The sequence below is a fragment of the Anopheles merus genome, chromosome 3L, assembly GCF_017562075.2.
Source record: "Anopheles merus strain MAF chromosome 3L, AmerM5.1, whole genome shotgun sequence".
In the NCBI taxonomy this organism is placed as follows: domain Eukaryota; kingdom Metazoa; phylum Arthropoda; class Insecta; order Diptera; family Culicidae; genus Anopheles; species Anopheles merus.
Genome location: NC_054085.1, coordinates 22400500 through 22426661, shown reverse-complemented (window position 1 = coordinate 22426661; position 26162 = coordinate 22400500). Strand labels below are relative to the sequence as shown.

The window sequence follows — 26162 nt, the reverse complement described above, 5'->3', positions numbered from 1 at the left end:
GGAGGGAAAAAGCACGGACGACGGCTGACAGCGATTGGCCGTCTGACGCACCAACACATCCAAACCTTCGGCAGCGCGCTCAGGCGAGGGGAATGAGGCGGAGCCAGGGACGGGCAGCTCGACGAGCTGCTTGACAAATTTGCCGTTGGAGGGAAAAAGATGGCATGATAAAATTCTCCGAACGCCTTGATTTCTTCCGTCGCTTTGCGCAGCGGGCTGTTTTTTGCGTATTTTTTGACACAAAACGACGCAAAAAACTACGCAGAAAACTGCTCGAATCTGCGCAGCGGGTGCTCTTCTCTGATGTTTGACATTTGTCGATGGCGCGGCTTGTTTACCAACAAAACCCAAAGGCGCTGCCGGTTCACAATGGCCCGTTCCGCCGGTGCGCAAACGATGCTAAGCGTTTGTCGATTTTGTTTGTGTCAGGAGGAAGATAGCTTAGTTCCCATGGATGAGGTACTAGCGTGCCTGCTTACCCTTGAGGATGTAGTGCGATTCACGGGCATTCAGGTAAGCGACGCATACTTTGCTAATCCCTTTGCCGAAGTAAGACAAACTCTAAAACCGTTTTTTTTGGCTGGTTTTGTAGATTACTGAGAACCATAAAGCATCCTACGCGATGTGCGTGATGTGTACGGATAAGTTGAAAGTGTCGAGCATTTTCCGGAACACCTGCCTGAGCAATGATGCTTACTTTAATGAGATAAGTGCTGCATTGGCCGTTAGTGCTGAGGAAGCGCCCCGTGAAGCAACCAGAACATTGGACAGCTCGATGGTTTTCGATGCTTCTGGTGAGGACGGCACCACCAAACCACGGGTTATTAAGACATCTAACGAACAGCGGAGTGCACCGGTAGAAAAGCTTTCCATCCAGCCCGTCATCAAAGGAAAAGAGACGGTAATAGAGAACGAACCTGCCTACTGCAGCAACTACATCGAGCCGGGTGAAATACTAACTTCCGAGGAAGAGTATGGGGAGATAGATTGGGACGACAGTTTGAACAACACGGTTGTACCGGCCGATCGAGAGAAACCATCAGCACAGAGGCAGGATATGCGCCAAACGCAACATCACAGCCAACAGCGTCCCACGTGTAGCCGCACGGTGGTAAATGCGCAAAGGCTCGAGCAAAAGAGCAAACCCACGTCCCCTCGTCCACCCCGTCCGGAGAAGTTGAAGACTAAAGGCAGCGCGCAGCAACACAGCGGTGCCATGGTACATGATAACATGTTCAAAACAACGTGCAACATCTGCGGCAAACGCTTCGAACATCTCAAAACGTACCAGTACCACATGGTAAGTAGAAGGATTTGCAGACAAATTTGTTTTGCTTAACTTTTTTTTTTATACATTGCCGTTTTGTTTTCCTCGTTCGTTTTGCCAGCAAGTACACCAACAAATTGGAAGGTCGTTCAAATGTAGAGTGTGCTCCAGGGTGTTCAGTCGCTCGATCGGGTTGGCGGAGCATATAAGAAAATTTCATCGAATAGAAAACAGGTTCAACAGGCTGACACCCCAAAATACCACCAGCTGCAAAGGCATGCCGCTTCGGACGGTCGCAAACGCTGCCAAAGCGACAGTGACAGGGCCGGCCAAAGATGCAATTACGGTTAGCGAAAGAATGGCCGAAAGAAAGCAAAATGCGAACGACAGTATTTCGTAGCATATTTAGCATAATTGGACAGCGCACTGTGGACAGTGTGGCTGTGCTGCAACAGGTTTAGTTGCCGTTAAGGAAGATCCCTGGTACAATCACACGTGCTTGCGTGCATGTACGATAAATGAACTTACATGCGTTTCACTACAAATTACACTGCATAAGGATAATGAAATAAAATGAAATTCAAAGAATTTACTTACTGGATAGATCACTAGTTCCGGGAAAAAAAAACTGGGAGAAATCGTATATAGAGATATTTCAAAACCTATTGCAACCGCTAAAAACGGTCGTTAAAAATGCTAAACGTGTGTTGGTGAAGAATACCCATTCCCCCAACACCAATACAGCGAGCAGCATCGCTTGTTTTGGTTGAGTTTGACATTACTGCCCGCCGACTTTGGTTTACAAACAAAATTCCCACCCATTCGTTCGGGACTCGCCATGGAAAATGCCGTGCCGCAGCAGCAGCAGCAAATGCTGCAAGTCTGTCGGTTTTGTCTGTGCGAGAACGAAGAAAGTTTAGTCGCTATCGAGGATATACTGATGCTGACGCTCGCCATCCAGGACGTGGTACGATTCACGGGCATTCAGGTAAGGGGCATCTATCCCGCATTTCCAAAGCTGCACTCATTCGCTGCCAAATCATTTTAACCATTTGCCGGGCACATCTTCCAGATTGATGAGGACAACAAATCAATGTACTGCATGTGTTTGGAGAGTATTGATAGATTGAAAAGCTGCGCCGCCTTCCGTAACACCTGTCTACGTAATGATGCTCTCTTCCAAGACCTTTGCTCAATAGTGAATAAAAGTGGCAAGGAGCCGCAAACGGAACCGATAGAAATCCCCTCCCATCCCATCGATACCAATAAAATCGTTGAACCCGTCGAAAGCGTTCAAACCCTCGAAACCGTTGAAACGGTAGAATTATCAGACAGCTCTGCATACGAAACGACGGATTGTGACGATGCTTGGCAAGCACCCTTGGTTGAGAAGTCCGTCTGCGAACCTGCGCCAAAGCGACGCTACAAAAAACGCAACATCGATTACAGTCTCTACTGCCCCCCGCAGCAGCCCACCGTCTCGTGGAACGCGTTTGCGTACCGGACCACTGTCGAGCCGGGGGACGATTTTGCGTACTCGGCCAACTACATCACACCGGGGGAAATATCGTACGAGGAGGACGACACGTCCGTCGATTGGGAGAATTGCCGCCTCAATCCAGACTATCCGCTGATCGCTTACGAACGCCAGCGCGGCATACGGAAGCTGCATATGTGCGATATATGCGGCCTGCTGATGCCGCACCTTACACCCCACATGCTGACGCACGAGGAGGCCCACCTAGCCTGCCCGCACTGTCCGGTGAAGATGAAGCAGAAGACTGGCTTAACGCAGCACATCGAGACGGTGCATCTGAAAACGGTCAAGAAAACGTGCCACCTCTGCGGCAAGGGTTTCGTACATCCTAAAACGTACCGATATCACATGGTAGGTGGTGGCGGTGCAGCCGGCCATTGGCCGTTTTTAGCGCACGTGCTTGAGATAAGTTCTGCCCGATTCTTTCTCGTTTTAGCGTGCCCATCAAGACGCAGGTGAGTCGTTTCAGTGCCCGGTGTGCTCAAAGCAGTTCATGCGCTCGATTAGTCTGGAGGTCCATATAAAGAAAACGCACAGCCTAGTGGCGGCCTCAAAGTAAAGCAGGATTGGCAAGCGGTTGAGAATCGGATAACGCGCACGTGTGCTGCTCATTCTTTTAAATATGGTGATGAAAATGAAAAACTTGATGAACAATGAGCGCTTCATTCATATCATCTATTGAGAATCAATGCTTATATTTTTATTACAATTCAATTGATATTCTTCGCCAATCCAAAGGGACAAAACAGACGGTTTTTGTTCTGCGCTTTTATCGAGATTACTATAAAACTCCACCAAGACCATCTCAAGCTCGAGACATCTTGGGATGCGCAGTTGTCAAAACAGCGGTTGACAGCTCTATTCACTACAGTGTGGGCAGAATTTTTTGGCGGTTTTCGGTAGGAGCATCAAAATTTTAACGGTATAGTCTGTTCCCGAGTTACGCGGTTCTCGACTTTTTTTTTCAGGAGTAACGACGGTTCTCGACTTAGGCAGCGGTCTATTCTTATTACGCGCAACATTATTGCTGGCAAAATGTATGGTTTTTGACAGCTAGCGCAACTTTGTTGCCGGCCAAATTCAAACCAAATAGATTTTTATCTGGCAACATTTTCTATTTACTTTGGTCATGGTAATCGGGTAGTATTTTACTCACATACGTGAAATTCGACTTACGCGGGTATTCGAGTTAGAGCGTTTCTACATACACCGAGAATGCAGCTGAGAAAATAACTGACAGCATGCTCTGACAGCGACTGACAGCATTTTCGCAGAGAGAATTCTCCTCGGCATGCAAAGAACGATGCAGCTGAGAAAAAATTAAATTGGCAGTTTATAGCGATCGATCAATTACAGTTTGCATTTTTGCCATCTAATAATCGTAGAAATATTATCAAAAAGTAAAAGAAACTTTTTTGACTTCATTTTAGCGATTAAAATGGATTTTTTCAACATCATTTTAAAAGTCTCATCTCGGCGCTTTTCAGAGCTTCTACACACCGGTGTGAGAAACCGATTGTCAATTCTCTCACAGCCATCTCTCAGCTGCAGTCTCGGTGTATGTAGAAACGCTCTTACGCGGAGTCGTCGGGAACGCAGAAACCGCATAACTCGGGAACAGACTGTAATTTTCGGAAGAAATTTTATATTTTGTAGGTAGTTATCTAACGTCCGATTTCGTCGTACGACGGAATCAAAACTTTTTGATTCCGTCGGATCATTGCATCCGATTTTATCTGTCAATATAATTATCCAGGATATGTAGGAACAATAAGAAATTATTTTTTTATGATGGTTTAACCAAGGTGGAATGTATAATGAGGTGTAGTTATAGCGCTTTTGGCGATCCCCCCCTGGGCTCCGATTTTGACAGATGGTTTCCGCTTGCATATGTATTGATGGATTGTTTACGTTTTGCATGGTCAATATTTGGTGGAGATCAATTTGGGTGAATATTTTAGTTTATTAGAACACAGCCCGTGATTTAAAATGGAAATTTTCCTTCGAGAACTTGAAGCGTTCGCCAAACGCGGAAAACTAACTGTCAGTTTTCTTCGTCGATTCTTCTTCCCCCTAGCTGTCAAAACGGGCCTATAACTTGACCTGATATCTTTACGGTCCTTGGGTTAAACCTTCAAATCATTAAAATTTTCGCAATATGAGACGAAATAGCGTTTTACAGAAACGTCCGATAAAATCGCATCGGATCAGTGTTGCCACCGCCCTCACTACATTAAATCATTTGGGAAATGGTTTTATTACTTCTCGGTCAGTACATGCGGTCCTCGAGATACCACGGTTAATGGGGTCCAAAAACGGGGTATCTCAGAATCCGCGTATATGAGGTACCGTGTATTTCGGGGACCGCCTGTACAGATAAATCGGTATTTCTGGTCACTCTGGCTATTCGCATCCAGTGGCGTTGTTTATCAACAAAAACTACACTGCGGCTAGAAAATGGAAAGCGCTTCGGCCGAAATATCGAATATTTGCAGATTTTGTCTGTGCCAGAATGAGAAACTGCTCATCCCGGTGCGGAAAACGCTAAATTCTTCACTCGACCTGGACGACTTGGCACGGTTCACCGGTATCGAGGTAATGTTTGAACGCCAAAACCGAACCTCCCAAATCGGTCCCTAATTTCGGTACGCCCGCGTTTCTTCCCATTCTCCGGCTTTCCCAGATTAGCACGGAGCACTCTGCCCTGTACGTGATGTGTCTCGAGTGCACCAGCAGGCTTAAAAAATCGGCCGATTTTCGGAACTCGTGCATCAGCAATGACGCCCTCTTCCGGGAGCTGTTTTCCCTCCACAGTGCCGAGCAGCCGGGCGAAGTCGAGTTCGTCGACGACAGTCCCGCGCATATCGCCAAGACGGAAGCGTTTGAGATTGAATTTGTCCTGCCGCAACACGACGAACAGACAACCACCGATTACGAACAGTCCGAGGAGGGGCAGGAACAGGAAGAGCGGCTCGATTCCGGTGCATCGGACGGCAGGGAACAGGCCGAAACGGCCAGCTGGGAACAGTGTGTCGATAGTGTGATGACAATGAAAGCGGAGAGTTTCAGCGAAGAGGAGGAGTACATTGACCAACCGTCGCCATCGACGAGCGAGCGGAAAACGAAAGCTGTTTCCCGGCCGCACGGCACCAAACCAACACGCACGGGCAACCGCGCCAAGCAGCTGTGCGGGACGTGCGGCAAGCTGGTGAACAATTTACCACGCCACATACAGAGCCACAGACAGGACGCGAAACGAGCGTGCCCTCACTGTCCCGTGGAAATGGTCGATCATTCGAATCTTCTGCGGCACATCGAAGCGGTCCATCTGAAGAAGATAGTGAAGACGTGCGAACTGTGTGGCAAAGGGTTTACGCACAACAATACCTACAAATCGCACATGGTAAGGGCTGGTTAGATGACGATGACGCAATGGAAATAGCGAGCGGATAATTTGTGCCTGCAAACATCATGCTTCTACTTCTTTATTTTACAGCGTTCCCACCACGGTATAGGCGATACGCACAAATGTAACGTTTGTGAGAAGGAATTCAATCACCCAGGAGGCTTAAGGGATCACTTTAAGCGGTTCCATAGCGATGAGTACAACTTCAAATGTGCTTTATGCGGGAAACAATTTAAACTGAAGTAAGTATATGAACCAACCCATATTTCGACAATTTCGACAGCAACGAGTAACGATCGTGCGTTTTTTCCCCCCAGACAAGAACTCAAAGTGCACGAAAGAGTGCACTCCACCGATCAGCCCTACGCCTGTAGCCAGTGTCCAAAGCGCTTTAAAAGTGGATTCGCTAGAAAAACGCACGAACTGACGCACTATGGCATTGTTTTCGGCTGTAGGATTTGTAAAAAGTCGTACCGATACAAATCGCTTCTCACGATGCACATGAAAAAGATGCACCCAGAAGAGACGGCAAAGGATGAAGATGCGGTCAAACTAGAGGGCCAATAGAATGACATTGCGATCTGGCCAAATATTCTGCCGCAAACCTAGGTGTTTGCTTTTCCAATATTTTTAATGCCAATTGACACTACTAAAATTCAAATTAAACTTTCATTTAGTTGTTTCTCTGTTAGCTTTTGCGTTCAAAATTGTGTTTTTTTTGTGAAGATCGAAGAAGAAGAATTAATTATGTAGTTCATTCAACATACTCTGCGAATCAACCATACGCTTTTTCCCACATTTTTCTAGTAGCGACACAGGTTCCGCAAGAATCTACTAGGTTCGTTTAAAATATACGATCGGAGCTATGTTCTCAATGTTGTACCTGGCTACTGTAGGCTTACTGTACAAATGTCTTTACTCAATGGACTTGGAGCAATGCCTGTTTTGGTTTGTTTTAACACATTATCTGTTGAAACACGAATCGACTCCGGTGCTGCTTAGTTTAGAACCGAAAATTGTAAAAAATGAACTAATCACGTTGTCCATTTTAAACTGTAAAAGAGTCGAATTGATATTTCTGATGACGTCCGGCATTCGATGAAAATGATGACTGTCCGATGCATTTAGAGTTAAAATTAATTTCTTTTTATAAATGGTTATTTTGCCTTTCAAAGTAAAAATAAATTCCTTAGAGATAAATAACGGTCAGACTGATGTTACCAGTGAAACCAAATTTATAACGCCTTAAATTGATTCCAAAACATTCCTTTTCCTAGAAACTAATTCAAAACCCATTTCGGAACTGAAATTATCTTTTTTTTTAATCTGTCCGAGACTTGTATTTGATTGCGGTTCAGTTTAGACTCAGGAACGTCAGAATCAGAAATGGATGGGAATGGATCTATGCAGTAGTGCTGGGAAAAATAAACATTTCTTCGGAATCGATTCTGGCTAGCTCCGATGTTTTTTAGAATGGTAGGTCTGGAACCAGTTTCCGGAGCCGGCTCAGCTCCGGATACGACTCCGGAATCAGCTCCAGAATCGGTCGCGGAATCGACTACAGAATCGGATCCGGAATCGATTTCAGCATAGGAATCAGCTCTGGAATTGATTCCGAACACGGAATCGGTATCGGGTAGGCCCAATTCCGAGCTCTCACACTAACTATGCAGCATCTAACAATGAAAATAACATGAGCATTTTCGCTCGATAAACCCACATTTTTTGGCAAAATGTCCGTTCCTTCAAGAAATCTCTTTTTTTCAAACATTATTGCTACCTGGGTAACGGTATTAATGACAGCTGCGATTTGAAACGGTTGACGTTTTCTCCTTGCATTGCAATTGTTTGTTTACCATCAGTGCCGCCGTATTCACGCCTGCGATGGAGAACGCACCGCAGCAAACGGTTTCTGTTTGTCGGTTTTGTTTGTGCGAGGACGCAGAAAAACTTATCCCAGTGCTGGAGACAATCAATCCTACGCTTACAATTGACGATGTAGAACACTGCACCGGGCTACAGGTGTCTGGCCGGGTGACACACAGCGAGAATCCCGTTGTTGCACCATAACATGGCTTTTCTTTGCTTACAGATCGCAACGGACGACGAGCTAGCTTCCTGCGCAGTTTGCCTCGAATGTACGGACGCACTGAAATGTTCGGCCGACTTTCGCCGTACCTGCATGTACAACGATTCCCAGTACAAAGAGATACGGTTGACGCGGCTTACTAAAACGGACGATTCATGCGCCTTCGATTTGGCGGAGGAGTATTTGGAAAATCCAGACGAGACTGCTTGCGAGCTGCAGGCAGTTGCCCTGAAACCGGACCTCGAAATCAAACTCGAATATGTCGACGAGGAAGAGATTTACGGGAGGGCTATGCGAGTGTTATCGACCCATGGTGAGGTTGGCTACTCTGCCAACTACATCGAACCTGGCGAAACGAACCCGGAAAGCGATGAGGAGTACTATGCAACACCTCCAGCGAACATACCGAAGCAGCAAGGCAAAAAAGCTACGCACACCAGCAAAGAACGCAGAAAGCAGAAAATGAAGCGAAAAAAGTCACTGTGTGATATGTGCGGCTCGATCGTGATCAACCTGCAGCGGCATACGCTAAATCACACGCAGGCAGTAATGCACGGCTGCCCCTACTGTCCCATCAAAATGACGCAGAAAACCAACATTGTGCAGCACATTGAAACGGTGCACTTTAAAACGATTGGCAAAACGTGCAGCATTTGCGGGAAGGGCTTCGTGCATCACAAAACGTACAGCTATCACATGGTCAGTGCAGGATGGGCGAAACTGTACAGACGGGACAAAGCAAGAAATTTATGGGGCTAATCTGTTTGTTTTCTCTTACAGCGTTCCCATCATGGCGATATCGACACGCACGAGTGTGAACTTTGCGCTAAAACATTCACCCATGCCAGCGGACTGAAGCAGCATATTAGAAGGGTCCATAGTACTTACAGCAAAACGGAATAAGTGTATCAGATGGAAAACACTGCCGCATTACCACCAGCAGATCATCTTCTTTGAGAACTTTTGATCATTAAATTATTTTGTACGAAATACAGAACCATCAAACTAGATAAGTAAATTACCTTTGTATTAATCCAATAATTTTGTTTGGAACAGTTAGATTTTCCTATTGCTTATCGTTTGCCACAGTGCGAGCGTCCACGAGTGCCGTCCAAAACAGCCAGACTCATACAAAATCATGGAACATTCTGCTCCATCGCGTTCCAGCGTCCACCCGACGTTTACCGACCCGAACCGAATAGTTTTGTTCTTGTAAGCATGTGTGGGTATCAGGTAGCAGAAGGTGTAATGCTTGCCTGCCGTATGCCGCTGTGATACCGAGCGAGACGCATAGGCAACGCATCTACGCAAGCGCCACAAATTAAGCTCCAGTCGTTTAGGAACATCAAATATCCATAGAAAAAAAACCTAAGCTCCACAGCTTCTCTGGTTTGCTCAATAGATGGATGGCTCCACTGTGTTGCTATCCCATTAACAAATGGCGCTACCTGCTTTTTCTTTGCTATTTAGAATGCATCAGTCGTTTACCGTCTGCTAAACGAAGTTTTTGAGATTTCGTTTAGGTTGATAGCTTGAGCCGTTTAGAACCCGTTAAGTGGTCGTTTATTGGACTTGTGGCACTTGGGTAGAGGACATGTGTAGCCGTGAGGAAACTTTGCTGTGTCTCGTTTGCCTTGTCCTTTTCTTCATTTTCATATTCATATGATGAGAGAAGCATGCGTACCTTAAGGTTATGTTCGGGGTATAAGCTCTATCCCTTTTAATTTAATGGTGAAGATAGAATCGTGTGCTATAGGCTGTGTATTCGGGTATGGGCAGGCCCACGTGGGCGTCGTGTGTACGCTGGCAGTGGATCCCTCGAACATAATGTCCTGGTGTAGTGGTGACCATAAAACATTGACAGTAGTGGTGTTGTTGTTCTCGCACATCTAGGCTAATCGCAAGCAATGGCCCAAAGAGCACAAGAACTATCGTACAATTGCCGTCCAACTTGAGCTTGGACCACCTCCGGAATATAGCAGCCCGCAGCTCGGACCGGACAATCGAACTGGCCCGTACGCCAAAGTTTGCTACCAAAGGGACCGTAGAGCTAGCACCGAACATCATATCGACCTTAGTTATTCCGCCAACTACATCGCACCAGGCGAGATGGTGGTGTCGGAGGAGGACGAACAAATTGGGCCCGCAGATGGGTGGCGCATCAGGCTGAATCCAACCTTTCCGAAACTTACACCGCAGTAGATTCATGAAACGAGAGATTCATGAAACCCTACACTATTACCAACCATTTGAAATTTCTCCAGAAACTGTCCTATCCCAGGAACTGGTTCATAATTTGTACAATAAATCTTATTCGAGCTGTTCCAAACCTTATACGAGAGCTCCAACTCTCAACATCTCCAGCATGCAACGACAAAATGGTGCAAGAAATCCAACTGGATCATTATGTAGAAAATGTTCAGAATTTTCAAAATGATCTACGAAGGACAGTATTCTCGAAGCAGTACTTTATGCTACACCCTGTATCCGAACGTACTTGTGTGCGTGATTTCATTTGTTTTGATCTGCGTGCGATTTGACATTTGTCCTGGCATCGCATTGTTGTCGTTCCATGTAAACAATCTCACTACCTGTTTCGGGATGGCGAACAGTTTGCAGGGAATATTGTACGTCTGTCGGTTTTGTCTCTGCGAGAACCAGAAACTGCTTCTGCCCTTGGTAAAAACCTTCGACACTCTACTCACAATCGAGGATGTGCAACGGTTCACAGGAATACAGGTGAATATCGTGCGCTTGATTTTGGTCCAGCGCTACCGCTGCCCTTCGTGTCATGTATGAACCTAATCTTGATTGGCTCTTTGGTTTAGCTCGATGCGAATATTCTACAGTACGCAATTTGTCTCGAATGCATCAACCAGCTGAAAATCTCTGCCGACTTTCGGACGCGCTGCCTGAGCAACGATGCACAGTTCCAGCAGCTGCACGACTTGCTGGTTGCAAGCGCGAACGCCATCGAAACCAAAGCAGAGGACGGGAAAAGCCAACCGTCCGATCTTGACGAACCAGATATGATGGCTGAGCTCGACAATTTCGATGATAGATCGACGGAGTACAGCATCAACGATCCCTTCCGTAGGGTGCAAGGGGAATGTTCCTTTCTGGAGGAATACTTGCTAGACTCAGAATCCGACAGCGTAAGGGTGGACGGCTGCCGCAGGACCAGCACTACCAATCGCAGCAGCAGAACCGTTTCCGAACGCTTTGCGAAAGATGACGAACATTGCAACTCTGCCAACTATATCGCACCCGGTGAAGCGTCAATCTCGGACGACGACGGCGTGTCGGACCCGGAGAACGGTGAATGGAGCAGCTACTACTGGCCATCCAATCCACTGATCGTGCCGTACGAGCGGGAACGCGGCAAGCGAAAGCTGCACCTGTGCAACATCTGTGGCATCTTCGTGAAGCACTTGCCGAAGCATGTGATCAACCACGAGGACGACATCTCCGAGGCATGCCCGCATTGTCCGGTGCGAATGAAGCAGAAAACTAACATGATACAACACATCCAAACGGTGCACCTGAAAACGATAAGCAAAACGTGCGAAATATGTGGCAAGGGGTTCATTCACCATAAAACATACAAATATCATATGGTAAGTGTTGCCAAAACAGGCTTGGAAATCGTCAGCTTTCTTATTCAGTTATTTATTTATTTCTTTGTTCTCTCGCACAGATGTCGCATCAGGACGAGGGTGGAACGTTTGAGTGCAAAGCGTGCTCGAAAACATTTTCCCATTCAAACGCACTGAAGGATCACTTCAATAGGTTACACAATATTGCGAGGAAACAAAAATAAACCTTATTGTAGTGTATTGGGTGTTTGCTTCGCCAAAGCGCATAGCTTAACATTTGTTCTAAATTGCTATGAATAAATTAACTCGAAATTTACCCACCTTCATTCGGTCCCGTTTTCTGCAGCGGTTTATTATAATTTGCTTTAAATAATTTTCAACAATTTTAAACCTAATCAAAGCATTACAATCTCATCACAACGAATGTTCAGTGTATAATTCTAACGAGATTATTTCCACCACTTTTGCGTTCTTCGTTATCGTACTACTAGCGGTTCTTCTATATTCCTATTGTATTCTAATTGCATTGTAGTTCAAATGTTTTTAAAGGCCAGACGAACGTCAAAATAGCCCTTGTTGCATTTGTGTGCGTGTAACACCTTTTGCTGTCATCCTCCGTCCGTGTCCTGTTCAGTTTGTTTACAATCATATTCTGTGACTGCTCCCGATGGCAAACGTTCAGCCAGATATGTTGCATTTGTGTCGATTTTGCTTGTGCCCCAATAAGGAACAAACGATCGTTATCGGTAAAACTCTAAGCTTTACCTTTACAATCGCTGATGTTCGACGGTGTACTGGAGTTTCGGTACCGCAGCTATCTTCTTATCCCATACAGTACTGTTGAAAGCATTGGAATCAACTGAATCCTTCCTTTCAGGTGAGCCGACAGGATGCATTAAAACTTAGAATATGTTTTAAGTGTTTGGGCAGCGTGAAAAGTTCTACCGACTTCCGGCACGCATGTATGCGCAATGATTCCACCTTCCGCGAACTGAGCGTTAGGGCATCATCAAAAGAAGAACCGGTCACTAGTGCACAAAAAGAACCGCCCGCTAGTACAAAAGAAAAACCGGTCACTAGTGCACAAAAAGAACCGCCCGCTAGTGCACAAAAAGAACTGGTCATTAGTGCAAAAGAAGAACCGGTCAAACTCTTAATCGAATCAAACATACCCGGCGCAGATCCGTTGGAGTTGAAAATTGAAATTCTCGTCGATATCGATAAAGAAATAAAAACTGAACCGTTCGTGGATGATACAAACATAACTGGACAGGATTTGAACGCATCAGCCCCGGTTAATATCATACCCAATGCAAACATACCCGATGTAGATCCATTGGAAGTGAAAGTTGAGACTCTCACCGATAAAGATATAAAAACAGAACCGAAAGAGGAGACCACAACCATAGTCGGACAAGATTTGAACGCCACAGTCCCATCCGAAAAGGTCGCAGAAGAAGAAGAGTACAAAGCACCGTACTCGGCCAACAACGTCGAGTTGGGTGAACCGTTTTCCGATGATACTGACGATGAGCTCCGGAAGCGGAAAAGAAGACCTCGAAGTAGCAAACCAGAAAGTTGGGAAAAGGTGTCTGTTGCCTCAGCAAAACCCAATGAACAAACGCCATGCGACAATGGAGGTGGAGCATTGAAACCTTCCATGCTCAAGAAGCGTAAACATTACAAGCGACCCTTAGCGCTGTGTGAGATTTGTGGCAAGGTAGTGGCCGATTATAAAGCACATATTCTAACCCACAAAGAGGCGGGGTATTCGTGTCCCTTCTGTCCGGCTAAAGTGGCCCATCCCGCAAACTTTGCACGCCACGTTCAACAGGTGCACGAAAAGCGGATCGTAAGGTCTTGCGAATTGTGCGGCAAAGGATTTATTGCTACTAGTTCCCTTGTTTCCCACATGGTAGGTTGTTTTGCGTGTCTTTTAATTAAATCAAGACCGTATATATTACCTTTTAATATATGACCTTTTAATATATTACCGTATACTTTATTGTATCGTCCTTACGCAGCGATCTCAGCACGGCATTGGAAAACTCCATGAATGCAGTATGTGTTCTAGCAAATTTAAACATCCAAGTGGATTGAATATGCACATTCGAAATGTCCATCGTAGCGACATGCATACGTGCGAGACTTGTGGCAAGATTTTTAAAGTGCGGTAAGATTATTACGCAGCTCACTGGAGCAGAAAAACAAATATTGTAATATGTCTCTGATGTATTCTGTTGTAGAGAGGCGCTGCGCAGACATTACCGAACTCACTCCTCGGAACAACCGTACGGGTGCAGACAATGCACGAAGCGTTTCCGTTCTTCGTACGCCAGGACGATACATGAGCTTACACATGCTGGCGTCGTTTTTCGCTGCACGCACTGCGATAAGTCGTACCGGTACAAATCCCAACTCATGTTACATCTGAAAAAAAGCCACCCTGAAAGTCAGACAGCTACAGAGCGAGCAAGCTCCGAAGAAGTGGAGCAAAACCCGGAAATTGATGTACCGATCAAAGAAGAGTTCCCAACCCGAAAGAATGTACCATCGAAGAAGAAAAAATCTAAGTAGGAAAAAATCTAAGAAAAAATCTTCTTCTTCTTCTTCTTCTTCTTTGTCACAACAACCGCTGTCGGTCAAGGCCTGCCTGTACCCAGTAGTGATAGTGAGCTTGGCTTTCAGTGACTTATTGTTACCATAGCAGGATAGTCAGTCCTACGTATGGGGGCACGGTCTATTCGGGACTTAAACCCATGACGAGCATGTTGTTAAGTCGTACAAGTTGACGACTGTACCACCAGACCGGCCCAAAAGAAAAAATCTAATCAATTAAAATAAGGTCACCTAAAGTTTTCTGGACTGTGGCGTGGCTATATCAGTGAGCTCCGCTACTTTTATTATGCCTCATTATTTTACATACAGAATGGTTTTGAGACATGAACAAATCAACTTTCAGTTGTTTCTATTTAAATATAAAACAATAGAATAAAATAAAGCTGTTCTATAATAATAGATGATTAAACTAGTGATATGCCCTCTGGAGCGCACCCACGATTCCAATCCTACTCCGGTTACAGGGTTTCCACGAATTATTGGTCGGTTCCCATAATTTTTTGAGCTCGTCTCACGATTCATTCATCGTATCTCATAGATTTTTGGTTCGTTCCCATAATTTATTGGTATCGTCCGATTGGATATCAATACAATTGAACCAACAAATTCTGGGAAACGACTAAAACATCGTGGAAACATACCAAAAAAAAATGGAAACCAACCAATAAATCGTGGGAGCCCCTGTATTGTTAGCCCGATTCCAGTTGGAGTCACCCGGAGTGGGAGTCGCCCGGAGTCGACGGGAAACAGAATAAAACTGGAGTCAGCACTGGATGTACTTCGTAAACAAAACTTTGTTTATAAGATTAGCGCTTAGCGAACACAGCAATGACCGAACCCGGCTGAATGCGACTCTAGTCGAAGCCAACCGACTACAACTCCGGACGGCTTCGATTCCAGTCGACTCCAACTCTGGACGTTCTCGGTTGACTCCCACTTCAACTCCGACTCGAGACGACTCCGGATGACTCCGATTCCTGCTCTGGACGACTCCGTGCGGCTCCCGATAATGCTGGTCGGGGTCCGAAATTGTTTGAGTCGAATCAGAGTCGTCTTCGGATTTTTGCTGAACATGTTATGTATTTAAATTCTGGATCGATTTCTGCGAGTGAAAAAGCAGTAACTTGTAAAATGTTAAGAAGTAACCCATACAGGTATCCGGCAAGTTGCAAGAGCAATGTGCATTTTAAATAATTTAAAAATCAAAAACTTCGTATAGCTTGGGTATACCGACCTTGGTAGATGTTGACAATTGTTCTACTAACTTTGTTTACCAACAAAATCCTGATGCTGGTTCCAAATGGCGATCGTTCCACAGGGATTCTTATCTGTTTGTCGATTTTGTTTGTGCCAGGAGGAGAAACAGTTGCTGCCCATTACAAAAATAATACACCCTTCACTAACAATTGAAGATGTACGACGATTCACTGGTATACAGGTAAGATAAAGCCATCTTCCTAACCCAGACAGTATACGACAACATTTGAATCTTGCTTTTCAGCTACATCCGAACGATGCGTTACGGCTAGCAATGTGTTTAGAATGTTTCGACAGTCTCAGAAGATCAGCCGACTTCCGGAATGCATGCATACGTAACGAACCCACCTTCCATCAGCTGTGTGTTGGGCCCTTTACCAGCGACAACCACGGGCCGGCTAAAAACACACAGGATGTAGATCCGTTAGAGGTTCAAATAGAAGTTCTTCGAGTTAATACTGAGCTGTTCGATGAGGACACGTTTGAGAATGGCAATCAAAATACAAGCACTGTCCCATCTCAAGAAATTGCGACAAAAAACAATGACCAGTACTCGGCCAACTGCATCGTCATAAACGAACCGCCGGCTGAAAGGCTCACTGTGAAGCAAGCTCCCGACAGCGAGAAGGAAACGCCGAATGACGATGAGTTTACTTGGCACGAGAGTGAAACAGACCCAGCACGAGATGGGAAGCAAAAACTCGTCCGCAAAAAACGTCCTAATAGAAAAAGAGCAGGTGCCGAACAGATCACAACAAGGGACCCTGCACGCGAAGCAAAGTCGTCGTCCACAGGTGGTCGTAGTGCACGTGTGCTTTGCAGCATATGCGGGACGTTCGTAAGCAACCTGAATTTCCATCAAAACTATCACCACGCTAAAACGTCCATCAAGCTTCCCTGCCCGCACTGTCCGGCCAAGATAAGGCATCAGAAAAACCTGACGCGACACATCAATACGGTACATCTGAAGATAGTGGAGAAGACGTGTGAAATATGCGGCAAAGAGTTCACCACTAACAATAGCTACGTGTCCCACATGGTAAGGAGATATATCGCCCGCTGGGTCTTTCAGTCAGGCCATTGAATTGTCGTATGCATGTCGGAACTTACATTTCTTTGCAGGACTCACAGCACTACACAGGCGAGCCGCTCGAATGCAGCGTGTGTGGGAAGAAGTTTAGACACGCGACCAATCTGAGACGCCATACATATGCAGTGCATAATGCAAAACGATATTGCTGTGGGATTTGCGATAAATCATTCAAATCAAGGTAAAATTGCATCCGGTTAATTGGGATACTATTTCTTGGTGTGCATGTGGATTTTGGTTTTGTTTTCACGTTGTTTTGTATTGATTTTACAGCGGACTGCTTAATATCCACCAACGCGTTCATTCAGACGCTCAGCCGTACGCGTGTAGCCAGTGCCCGAAGCGTTTCAAAAGCCGGTTTGCAAGAAAAACACACGAATTGACACACAGTGGCGTTCTGTTTAAATGTACGCTTTGCGAAAAATCTTACCGTTACAAATCGCTGCTAAGCATGCATATGAGAAAGATGCACCCGGAGGAAAACACGCATAATGAGGAAGAATCAATATGAGTGGCGCTTAATCGATGCAATGCACTCAGCATATTATTGGTACATTAAGCTTATTCTTCCTATTCGGCACAACATCCGAGGCGATCTAGGCCTCCATTAATAGGATTGGCAATTTGTGGCATAAATAGATGTATGATAGATAGAATAAGCCCATTACGGACGTGGTGGTAAGTCGTGCTAGTTGACGACTGTACCCCGCAAGACCCTCGCTTAAGTTACATTAAGCAAGAAGAAATAAACAAAACATCATAATATTTAAAAATATGCAACAATCTTTAAAGAAAGGTTGGAGTAGGCATCCTGCTGGCAATTAATAAACATCAATGCAAAACTATTTTTACATTTTCTAATGCCATATCTGGAAAACAAGAGCACCCTTTTGAAAAATGTAAAATTATCAAAATTGTTGAATACCGGAGAATTGAGAAATGTACAATGTACATGGTTACAACAGGTACAATCGGTAATTAATATAGTAGGTTTACTTACGGCATTACTACTCGAGAACAGCTTGGCTGCCAAATCCTCCGGTGTTCATATCAATCGATTCAACATTCGGTTTGTTCGGATTACAAAGGATATTATCTTAGTTTTGCTTTAATGTAGGTGTTGTACCAATATTCATAAATCATCGTACAGCATACACCACCCTTAAGCACTTAGTCACTGCTCGACGCATTTTCCTCCACTTTAAGCCGGTGAGTTCGTGTAACGTGTGTACAGAGCTGCGTTCTGTACCGATAGGACTTCTGGCAGAACTTGCAGTTAAACTTGACGCCACTGTGTGTCAGCTCATGCGCTTTTTTAGCTTCACCGCTTTTGAACTGCTTGAGGCAGTGCTTGCAATGGTACGGTGTGTCCGTTGAGTGTACCGCTGCGTGTCTTTTTAATACACTCCTGCAAAACGAGTTCGTTTATCGCATAAGAGCATGATTTACTCGTTGTATAATGGTTTCCAACTTACCGGTCGTTAAACATCATGCCACAAATAGGACACACACATTTGCTGCCAGTGGAATGCTTTCTTTTCCTATGCTCTCTCAAGTTGCCAGGATACTTGAACACTTGCGAGCACACTTCGCATTTGTATGTTTTTCCGATGTTGTGTTTCGTGAGCTGAAGAAAAAAATGCACGATGTTATGAAAAACGGAATTTAAACCCCTCTGCACAGATTTTGGACTACTCTTTGGACCACTAGTTCCGCTCGGAGTCGGAGTTGTGTGGAATTGTTCGAAGACGTCCGGAATCATTCGGAGCCGTCGGGAGTCGTTCAAAGTCGGAGTTGTCCGGAGTCGTTTGAAGTCGTCCGGACTTGTTCGGAGTCGTTAGGAGTTGTCCGGAGTCGTTTAGAGACGGAATCGCACGGAGTCATTAAGAGTTGTCCAGAGTCGGAGTCATCTGGAGCAGCCCGGGTTCTTCTGGAGTTTTCTGGTGTCGTCCGGAGTTTTCCGGAGTCGTTCGGACTCGTTCGGAGTTGTTCGGAGTCGTCCGGAGTCATCCAGAGTCGTTCGGATTCATCCGGCGTCGTTTGGAGTCGTTTGAAGTCGCCCGGAGTAGCCCGGAGTCGTCCCGAGTTGTCCGGAGTCGTTTGGAGTCGGATTCACCCGCATTCGTTCGTAGTCGTTTGGAGTCAGAGTCGTTGGGAGTCGTCCGGAATCATTCGGAGTCTTTAGGGGTCTTAATCATCCTGAGACGTCCAGAGTCGTCCGGAATCAATCGGAGTGAGATTCATTCAGAGTTGTCCAGTGTCGATCGGAGTCAGTTGGACTCAACTCCGGACGGCTCCAGACGACTCCAGGCAACTTCAAACGACTCCAGATAACGCTGGATCGAAATTATCGAAGTCGGATCGGAGTCGGTTCCGATTTTTTGTCAACTTTCCCCACTATCACTAATTCTTACCATGTGCCCCTTATAGACACTCATGTGTTTAAACCCTTCGCCGCACAATTCACAGGTTTTTATTATCTTTTTCAAGTGCACGGCCTCGACGTGACGCAGCAAGTTGCTGGGGTGTGTCATTTTAGTTGGGCAGTGAGGACACTGGTGATTTGCTTCTTGTTTATGACTTACAAGGTGAAGCGAAATATCGGCTACCGTTTTGCCACATAAATGGCACAGCACTTTCCGACGGTCGTACTTTTTGCGAACCTTTCCTTCGACAGATAAAGATGGCAAATCCTCCGGTTCACCGTTCGGTGGCTTTCGTTTCCGGGGTTTTCTAGTTCGCCCAGTACTAAGCGAAAGTTTCCCGGCACGGTAATTCATTATCCTATGTGATTCAAACGCATCGTTCTCCTCGTTAGCGTCTGACATCGGTTCACCTAGTTCGATGTAGTTCGCTGAATACGCCTCCTCGACTGCCCCTTGTGTTGCGCCTTCGGTACAGAAACCTTCATTGGCAATGCTGCGTACGAGTTGGTCCTCATCGGCCGGATCCAAACTATCTTCTTCGTGGTAAATAATCTCAAATTTTAACTCCAGAGGATCCGCAGAGACGATGCGTTCACTGTGGTCCACGGGTTTCGTCGGATTCCCTTTTCTACAAGCAGCTGCTTCCGCGCTCAGCTGACGGAAAGTGGCATCATTGCGTATGCATGCGTACCGGAAGTCGGCGGATTTCTTAAGACTACCCAAACATTCGAAACATATCGCGAGCCCTTTTGCGTCGTCGGGGAGTTTCTGAAAAGTGCGGTCGAAACGTAAGCGTACTGTATGGGGCACTAGGAAGAAGGAACTTCATTACCTGAATACCAGTGAACCTTCGTACATCCTCGATCGTTAGGGAAGAGTGAAACGTTCTTGAAATGAGCATCAGTTGCTTCTCCTCCTGGCACAAACAAAATCGGCAAATATTCGAATTATCTCGCGGTATGCTTGCCATTGCGGGATTGTAGCATGATTTGATTGGTAAACAATACTGACAGGAGACGGCCGGTCGATGACAACCAAATCAACCACAAGGTGGTTGGTTTGAAAACGACGGTTAATAAGTCAAAAAATAAACGGCCATATTTTCTTGATCAGAAACGTGCGTTTACAGTGGTTTACTTACTAAACCAGTAAGATTTTCTCAACTCGCTAAGCTTGGCTGGCTAAAAATACTTTTCTATTTTTGCGTGATTAAAATCAGCAGAATCAACACAATTTTCAGAGCCACCCTGTACAGCTTCGAACACTGCGCCGAGCTATCAATGTGTGTGTGTGTGAATGATGTTTGGATAACTTTTGACATCAGCTGCAGCGCTTTTGGGATATCAACAAACCGAAATTGCTCCAGGATGGCGCAGAACGCCGATCTCCATATAATGGTGAAGATTTGCCGATTTTGTCTCAGTGAGGACGAAAACTACTTAATTCCGGTGCAAGATGTATTAGACTTTGAGCTTACCATCGAAGATTTAGTCCGTTTCACCGGCATACAGGTAACCGTTGCGCTTCGTGCACCAACCCTTAATGTCAGTATCGGTGAAGATTTAAATAAATTGCATTGCCTTTGTAGCTCAACGATGAACACAAAGCATCCTGTGTGGTGTGTCTAGAATGTACAAACAAGCTGAAAATATCGTCCACCTTCCGGAACGCCTGCCTGAGGAACGATGCGCTCTTCCATGCCCTGTGCCGTGTTGTGCTCGACTCCCGCGTTCAACAGACGTACGATGAAACGGTCGAATATTTGGAAAGCGATTTTGAAGTGGAAGAAAACTCCGACACCTACGCCGAACACCAACCAATCGCAACGGAAGTTTGTCCTAGTGAAGATGGCTCGAGTCCACTGCCGAGTACCGTAAAAGAACCCCAGCACCGTACGCAGCCCAGTAGCGTGGTTTCGATTGCGAGCACCATCGAGGAAGCGAAAAGCGAGGACGAGCTGTTTGGATATTCGGCCAACTACATCAAGCCGGGAGAAATACTGTATGCAGAGGATGTGGTGCACCGATCGTATGTCGATTGGAACACCAGCCTCAACCCGAAGCACGCTCCCACCGCTCCCCATCCGAGAGAGCGCGGAAAGCGAAGGCTGTACATGTGCGAAAAGTGCGCCCTCATTGTGAAGCACCTTCCGACGCACATGCAAGTACACGAGGAGACGGCCACGTTTGCCTGCCCGTACTGTCCGGCCAAAATGAAGCAGAAAAACAACATCTCCCAGCACATACTGCAAGTGCACTACAAGGCCATCTGCAGGACGTGCAAAATATGCGGCAAAGGCTTCGTTCACCACAAAACGTACCGATATCATATGGTTGGGTCGTGCTAGCAGAGCAAATTGTACCGGAATGTGCAGTAACAATATATGCTACTTTTTTGTTTCAGCTTACCCACGAGGGTGAAGGGAAACGGTTCGCCTGCCAGGATTGCTCGAAAACGTTCCCGAACGCCATCTACTTGCGCGACCATTTTAATCGCATCCACAATGCGGCTAGAACGGGGAAGACGAATGCTGAATCGGGACCCAAAATGCCAAGGTAAGCGACCGAGTTTCTGCTCTCGATAGGGATGAAACTGGATCGAAGCAGAGATTTTACAACAGCAACAAATACCAAATGATACCAATTACGTGCACATTTTTTTAGGAAAAGAAGATTAAATGCTGTCCTAGTAAGCAAGTACGAAACATCATCTGATTCAGAGTGAAGCCGCCCTTCAAACTAAGTGATGTTAGCATGATAATTTGAAACGGTTTTCGCCAACGAGTGACGCTAGATTAAAGAGTATTTACGGCTCAAGTTAAGTTCATTTCAATTGAATTAAATTATGTGACGGTTGTATGCTCATAATACCTCAGTAAATTAAAACCAAATTGAAACAAAACTTCTCACTTACTTTAATGTTACTTTTAATGATACTAAAAACCGTTGAAAAATAAAACTGAAAAACCAACAATCGATAGTTTTATCAATAACTTGCCTTAATCTTTGCTTTCCCGATATTCTGAGAGATTTTACCTTTTTATGTGATCTTAGGCACCCTTGTGAGAAAGAGTGTTCAGGAGTGCATATATTTCTGCCGTATGGTGACTATTTTAGGAGTAACGTAATAATTTTTGCATTTGAAAAATATTTGTATCAAAAGGACCACAAGGAGCAGCTTTGATTGTGTTCCCTGCTTATAGCCAAGGTATGTAAGTGAGACGGTAAGCGATGGAAGCACTAATGTTGACTAGTGGTGGGCACTCGGAATCGGACCTACCCGATTTCGGTTCCGTATTCGGAATCAATTCCGGAGCCGATTGCGGAGTCGACTTTGCTGCCGTTTCCGGAGTCGACTATGAATCCGGAATTGAATTCGGAATCAGAATCAGCTCCGGAATCGGAGACGACCTGGGAATCACAATTTTCTCCGGAAACGGAATCAGAATTGACTCCAGAAATTGACATTTGCACCGGAATGAGAATCAGAATTGAAATAAGAAGTCTCAGAAGCGACCTCAGTCCGGGAATCACCATGAGAAAGGATCGTTTAGAAGTAAATTTGAAATTCTTTGCGACTAACAAAGCGTTCATTGGACCCATTGTACAGGGGCGGTCCCATTGTACAAATCGTCAACTTGTACGAGTTAACAAAATGCCCGTCATGGGTTTCAACCTTCATATGGTCCGTCCCCCCGTAGCAAGGACTCACTATCCGGCTGCGTGGCACTGAATAAAATCTCGAAAGCCTATATATACGCCGGGCATGTCCGCGTAGGACGTTTACGCCAAATAGAAGATCATTGGACATAAAAATCGCCTATTCTTATGGAGATGCCAAAATCGACTGCGATTTCGAAGCCGATTCCGATGTCGGACCCGATTCATATTCCAGAGGCGATTCTAGTTCGGGAACCGATTCTGATTTCGAAGCCAATTCCGGAGTCGATTTCGGAAACTGATTCCGGACCCTACTATCCGGAATCGATTCCAACGAAAACTTCATTTTTCTCATCACTAATTTTGACATTCCATTCAAGGCGCGCTGTGTTGTTTACCAACATTCCACCATTCTGCAGCAGCGATGGAGCGCGCCGTTCCGGAGGAATTGATAAAAGTTTGCCGGTTTTGCTTGTGCGAGGACGATGATTGTTTGATTCCTATCGAGGATTTGCTCGACTTTGAAATTACAACGGAAGATTTAGAACGATTCTCCGGGATTGAGGTAAGCGACATGTTTTGCTCTAACGCATACCGCAGCTGTTGTAAATATACGTCCCACTTTGCAGATAAACGACGACAACAAGGCAACGTTCTCAGTATGTATGGACTGTACCAGCAAGCTGAAAGTATCAGCGACCTTCCGCAACACGTGTCTCAAAAATGATCCGCTTTTTCGCGATCTGTACAAAGTGCTGGTTGCTAGCGGCAAGGAAAGGCTGCAGAAAGTCGTCGCTCGTATCGAGCTATCGGATACAGACGATGGAATGGACGATGAAGACGCTCAAACCAAACCGGTGGTAATCTATCTAAACGACCCCCTGTGGAAACCATCGAAACAAAGCGTACCGGAAGTACCTCCCGTGCCGAAGCTACCGAAACGATCAGTCGAAATTCCGGCAATGATTACGGATGACGACGATGCTACCCAGCACAGTGAAGCGTTTTCGTGCACAAGCACCACCGATGAGGTTGTGTGCGATGGCGAGCTCTTTGCGTACTCGGCCAATTACATCGAGCCGGGCGAGGTACTGTTCGACCCGAACGAGATGTGGCAGATGTTTATCAATTGGGGCGGTAGCTTAAACCCACCATATCCCAAGGTCCGTGAACTGGGCAAGAAAAAGAAAAAGCGCTACCTGTGCGACATATGTGGCATTTCTATTAGTTGCATTCTGCGCCATTATGACAATCACAGCGAGGAGCAAATACACAGCTGTCCACACTGTCCGGTAAAGATGAAGCAAAAGAGCAACATTGCCCAGCACATACTTACGGTGCATTTGAAGCAAAACACCAGAAAGTGTAAAATATGCGGCAAGGGCTTCATTCATCACAAAACGTACCGATATCATATGGTTAGTATTGAGCGGCAGTGCAGAATGTGTGAAGGCAATTGAAAATGCTATCAAACATGCTTCCTTTCAGCTTACCCACGAGGGAGAAGGAAAAACGTTCGAATGCCCGGACTGTGAGAAAACGTTCCCGAACGCAATTTACCTAAGAGATCACTTCAATCGGCTTCATAACGCAGCGAAGACGGCGAAGAAAACGGAACCAGCCAAAAAAGTGAGAAGGTACGCTTCTATAGTAATTTAAAACATTTTACTTAGCAATAACCTATTAATAATTTTACATACCTTTTTAGGAAAAGAAACCAGCCGCATATAATGGCAGCATAGCTTCAGACAAACATATTTTGATATGTTCAAAGTGTTGTGCACCTGGAGAGGAGCTGGCTCCTCAATTTACTCCAGGTTAGCGGGCTCTCGATGGTTTGGAAATCTCATCCATTCACGGTGGTTTTGTTCGACTGTCTCCTATATTTCGAACGTTATTTTTCTACCTTTTCACGAAAAGGAACAATTCTAAGGCCAACATATTTTGGACCAATATCAATTCAAGCATAGGATAAGGAGCAGTTTCCAGAATGGGAAAATATCATTTCTTGCTGAAGTACTTGTTCGTGGAACATGAAATATTCAAGATAACTTTCAGGATCTAACTACACTCGAGTACAGTTCCTCTCACACAAATTATTTACTGGAGCTATGACAAAAAAATCAAAACAAAAATCCTTCAAGCAACCGGCATTTAAGCTATTTGTGTTTGTATTTTTACTGTTGGAAAGTGCTTAAATGTCTCTTTCAAGTATAGTTATATGTAAGTAAGTTAGTAAGAAAGTATGTGTATTATATTAGTGTGTAAATGAATAAAAAGCTCAGATAGCTTTAAATACAAACAATTTAAGTATAAAAAAAAACAAATTAAAAAAAATTATCCACCCACCATCTACTCGCGAGCATCAGAACTATATTAATTCTTATTATTATGGATTTATGGATCAGTTAGCATCTCCTTTTACGAGAAAAAAAACCGCTCATCCAATGTGACCGTTCAAATAAACAGAGACCGACAACGTCACTGAGTCTTGGTCGAAAAATTCTTGGTCGAAAATGTCTTGGTCGCAAAATTCTTGGTCGCAAAATTGTTGGTCGCAAAGATCTTGGTCGCAAAATTCTTGGTCGCAAAATCCTTAGCCGCAACAATCTTGGTCGCGAAATTCGCGACACAGAGCGACAAGAAGATCGTCTCGCGTTACATGTTTGCTTCATCCGAAAGAAATGAATTATCCAGTTTGTTTACAAGCTAGATTAATGCCAAACGCAAAAATTTAGATTTGAACACATTTTAACCTATTTTTTGGTGTTTTCAAATATAAAACAAGTTGTTTGCCTGAGTCAAATGAGCTACTTTGAGATACATGGAGTGAAATTTTGAGCTATTTTTCGTCGCTTGCGACATTGCCGCTCTATGTCTATTTGAACGGTGAGAAAAATAACCGCTTGTTCATTGAAAAATGTACAGGCGTCCCCCGAGTTACGACCTCCTCGAGTTACGACGATTCGCAGATACGACGATTTTGATTTTGACAGTCAAAAGTTGTCATTGACAAGAAATTGATGTATTTTTTTGAATATTTGGGCTGATAACCGTTATACACACATTTCCAACGATTCCACAACTACCCTATCTTGAATATCTATATTGTGTACGGTTTTTAGAATATAATTATTACATTATCGAACATTATTTTAAATAAAATACACGATATCATAAATTCAAACTCTTCAACTTCGGCTATAAACTTTATAT

General features: G+C 45.0%; 7 protein-coding genes across 9 annotated transcripts; 6 read left to right on the top strand and 1 right to left on the bottom strand.

Annotated features, from left to right (window-relative positions):
• Positions 1 to 294: 294 nt before the first annotated feature.
• On the top strand, positions 295 to 1859 carry LOC121600568. The gene is made up of 3 exons (XM_041929271.1): positions 295 to 513; positions 593 to 1300; positions 1389 to 1859. Exons 1-3 carry the CDS (start codon positions 304 to 306, stop codon positions 1665 to 1667), a joined length of 1197 nt encoding a protein of 398 aa, XP_041785205.1. The 5' UTR covers positions 295 to 303; the 3' UTR covers positions 1668 to 1859.
• A 3370-nt stretch (positions 1860 to 5229) lies between these two features.
• LOC121600564 (zinc finger protein OZF-like) lies at positions 5230 to 7346 on the top strand. Its single transcript, XM_041929265.1, has 4 exons — positions 5230 to 5399; positions 5488 to 6207; positions 6301 to 6452; positions 6528 to 7346. Exons 1-4 carry the CDS (start codon positions 5262 to 5264, stop codon positions 6775 to 6777), a joined length of 1260 nt encoding a protein of 419 aa, XP_041785199.1. The 5' UTR covers positions 5230 to 5261; the 3' UTR covers positions 6778 to 7346.
• Positions 7347 to 8069: 723 nt separating this feature from the next.
• LOC121600573 (zinc finger protein 57-like) lies at positions 8070 to 9302 on the top strand. 3 transcript variants are annotated; one of them, XM_041929278.1, is made up of 3 exons: positions 8070 to 8208; positions 8303 to 8998; positions 9080 to 9302. In XM_041929278.1, the coding sequence occupies exons 1-3, from the start codon at positions 8095 to 8097 to the stop codon at positions 9200 to 9202; spliced, it is 933 nt and encodes a 310-aa protein (XP_041785212.1). In that variant the 5' UTR covers positions 8070 to 8094; the 3' UTR covers positions 9203 to 9302. The 3 variants fall into 3 exon arrangements, with proteins under 3 accessions (XP_041785212.1, XP_041785211.1, XP_041785210.1); XM_041929277.1 differs by having other exon boundaries at positions 8070 to 8232; XM_041929276.1 differs by having other exon boundaries at positions 8070 to 8244.
• A 1317-nt stretch (positions 9303 to 10619) lies between these two features.
• LOC121600566 (zinc finger protein 37-like) lies at positions 10620 to 12221 on the top strand. The gene is made up of 3 exons (XM_041929269.1): positions 10620 to 11038; positions 11128 to 11916; positions 11997 to 12221. Exons 1-3 carry the CDS (start codon positions 10715 to 10717, stop codon positions 12117 to 12119), a joined length of 1236 nt encoding a protein of 411 aa, XP_041785203.1. The 5' UTR covers positions 10620 to 10714; the 3' UTR covers positions 12120 to 12221.
• A 3555-nt stretch (positions 12222 to 15776) lies between these two features.
• On the top strand, positions 15777 to 17952 carry LOC121600562 (zinc finger protein 235-like). Its single transcript, XM_041929263.1, has 4 exons — positions 15777 to 15952; positions 16016 to 16810; positions 16894 to 17042; positions 17135 to 17952. Exons 1-4 carry the CDS (start codon positions 15815 to 15817, stop codon positions 17370 to 17372), a joined length of 1320 nt encoding a protein of 439 aa, XP_041785197.1. The 5' UTR covers positions 15777 to 15814; the 3' UTR covers positions 17373 to 17952.
• LOC121600563 (zinc finger protein 57-like) lies at positions 17865 to 20512 on the bottom strand. Its single transcript, XM_041929264.1, has 4 exons — positions 20120 to 20512; positions 19276 to 20055; positions 18337 to 18488; positions 17865 to 18269 (listed from the first exon to the last, which is right to left on the bottom strand). The coding sequence occupies exons 1-4, from the start codon at positions 20255 to 20257 to the stop codon at positions 18032 to 18034; spliced, it is 1308 nt and encodes a 435-aa protein (XP_041785198.1). The 5' UTR covers positions 20258 to 20512; the 3' UTR covers positions 17865 to 18031.
• A 2808-nt stretch (positions 20513 to 23320) lies between these two features.
• LOC121600569 (asparagine-rich zinc finger protein AZF1-like) lies at positions 23321 to 25398 on the top strand. The gene is made up of 4 exons (XM_041929272.1): positions 23321 to 23511; positions 23576 to 24364; positions 24435 to 24583; positions 24655 to 25398. The coding sequence occupies exons 1-4, from the start codon at positions 23371 to 23373 to the stop codon at positions 24686 to 24688; spliced, it is 1113 nt and encodes a 370-aa protein (XP_041785206.1). The 5' UTR covers positions 23321 to 23370; the 3' UTR covers positions 24689 to 25398.
• Positions 25399 to 26162: the final 764 nt, after the last annotated feature.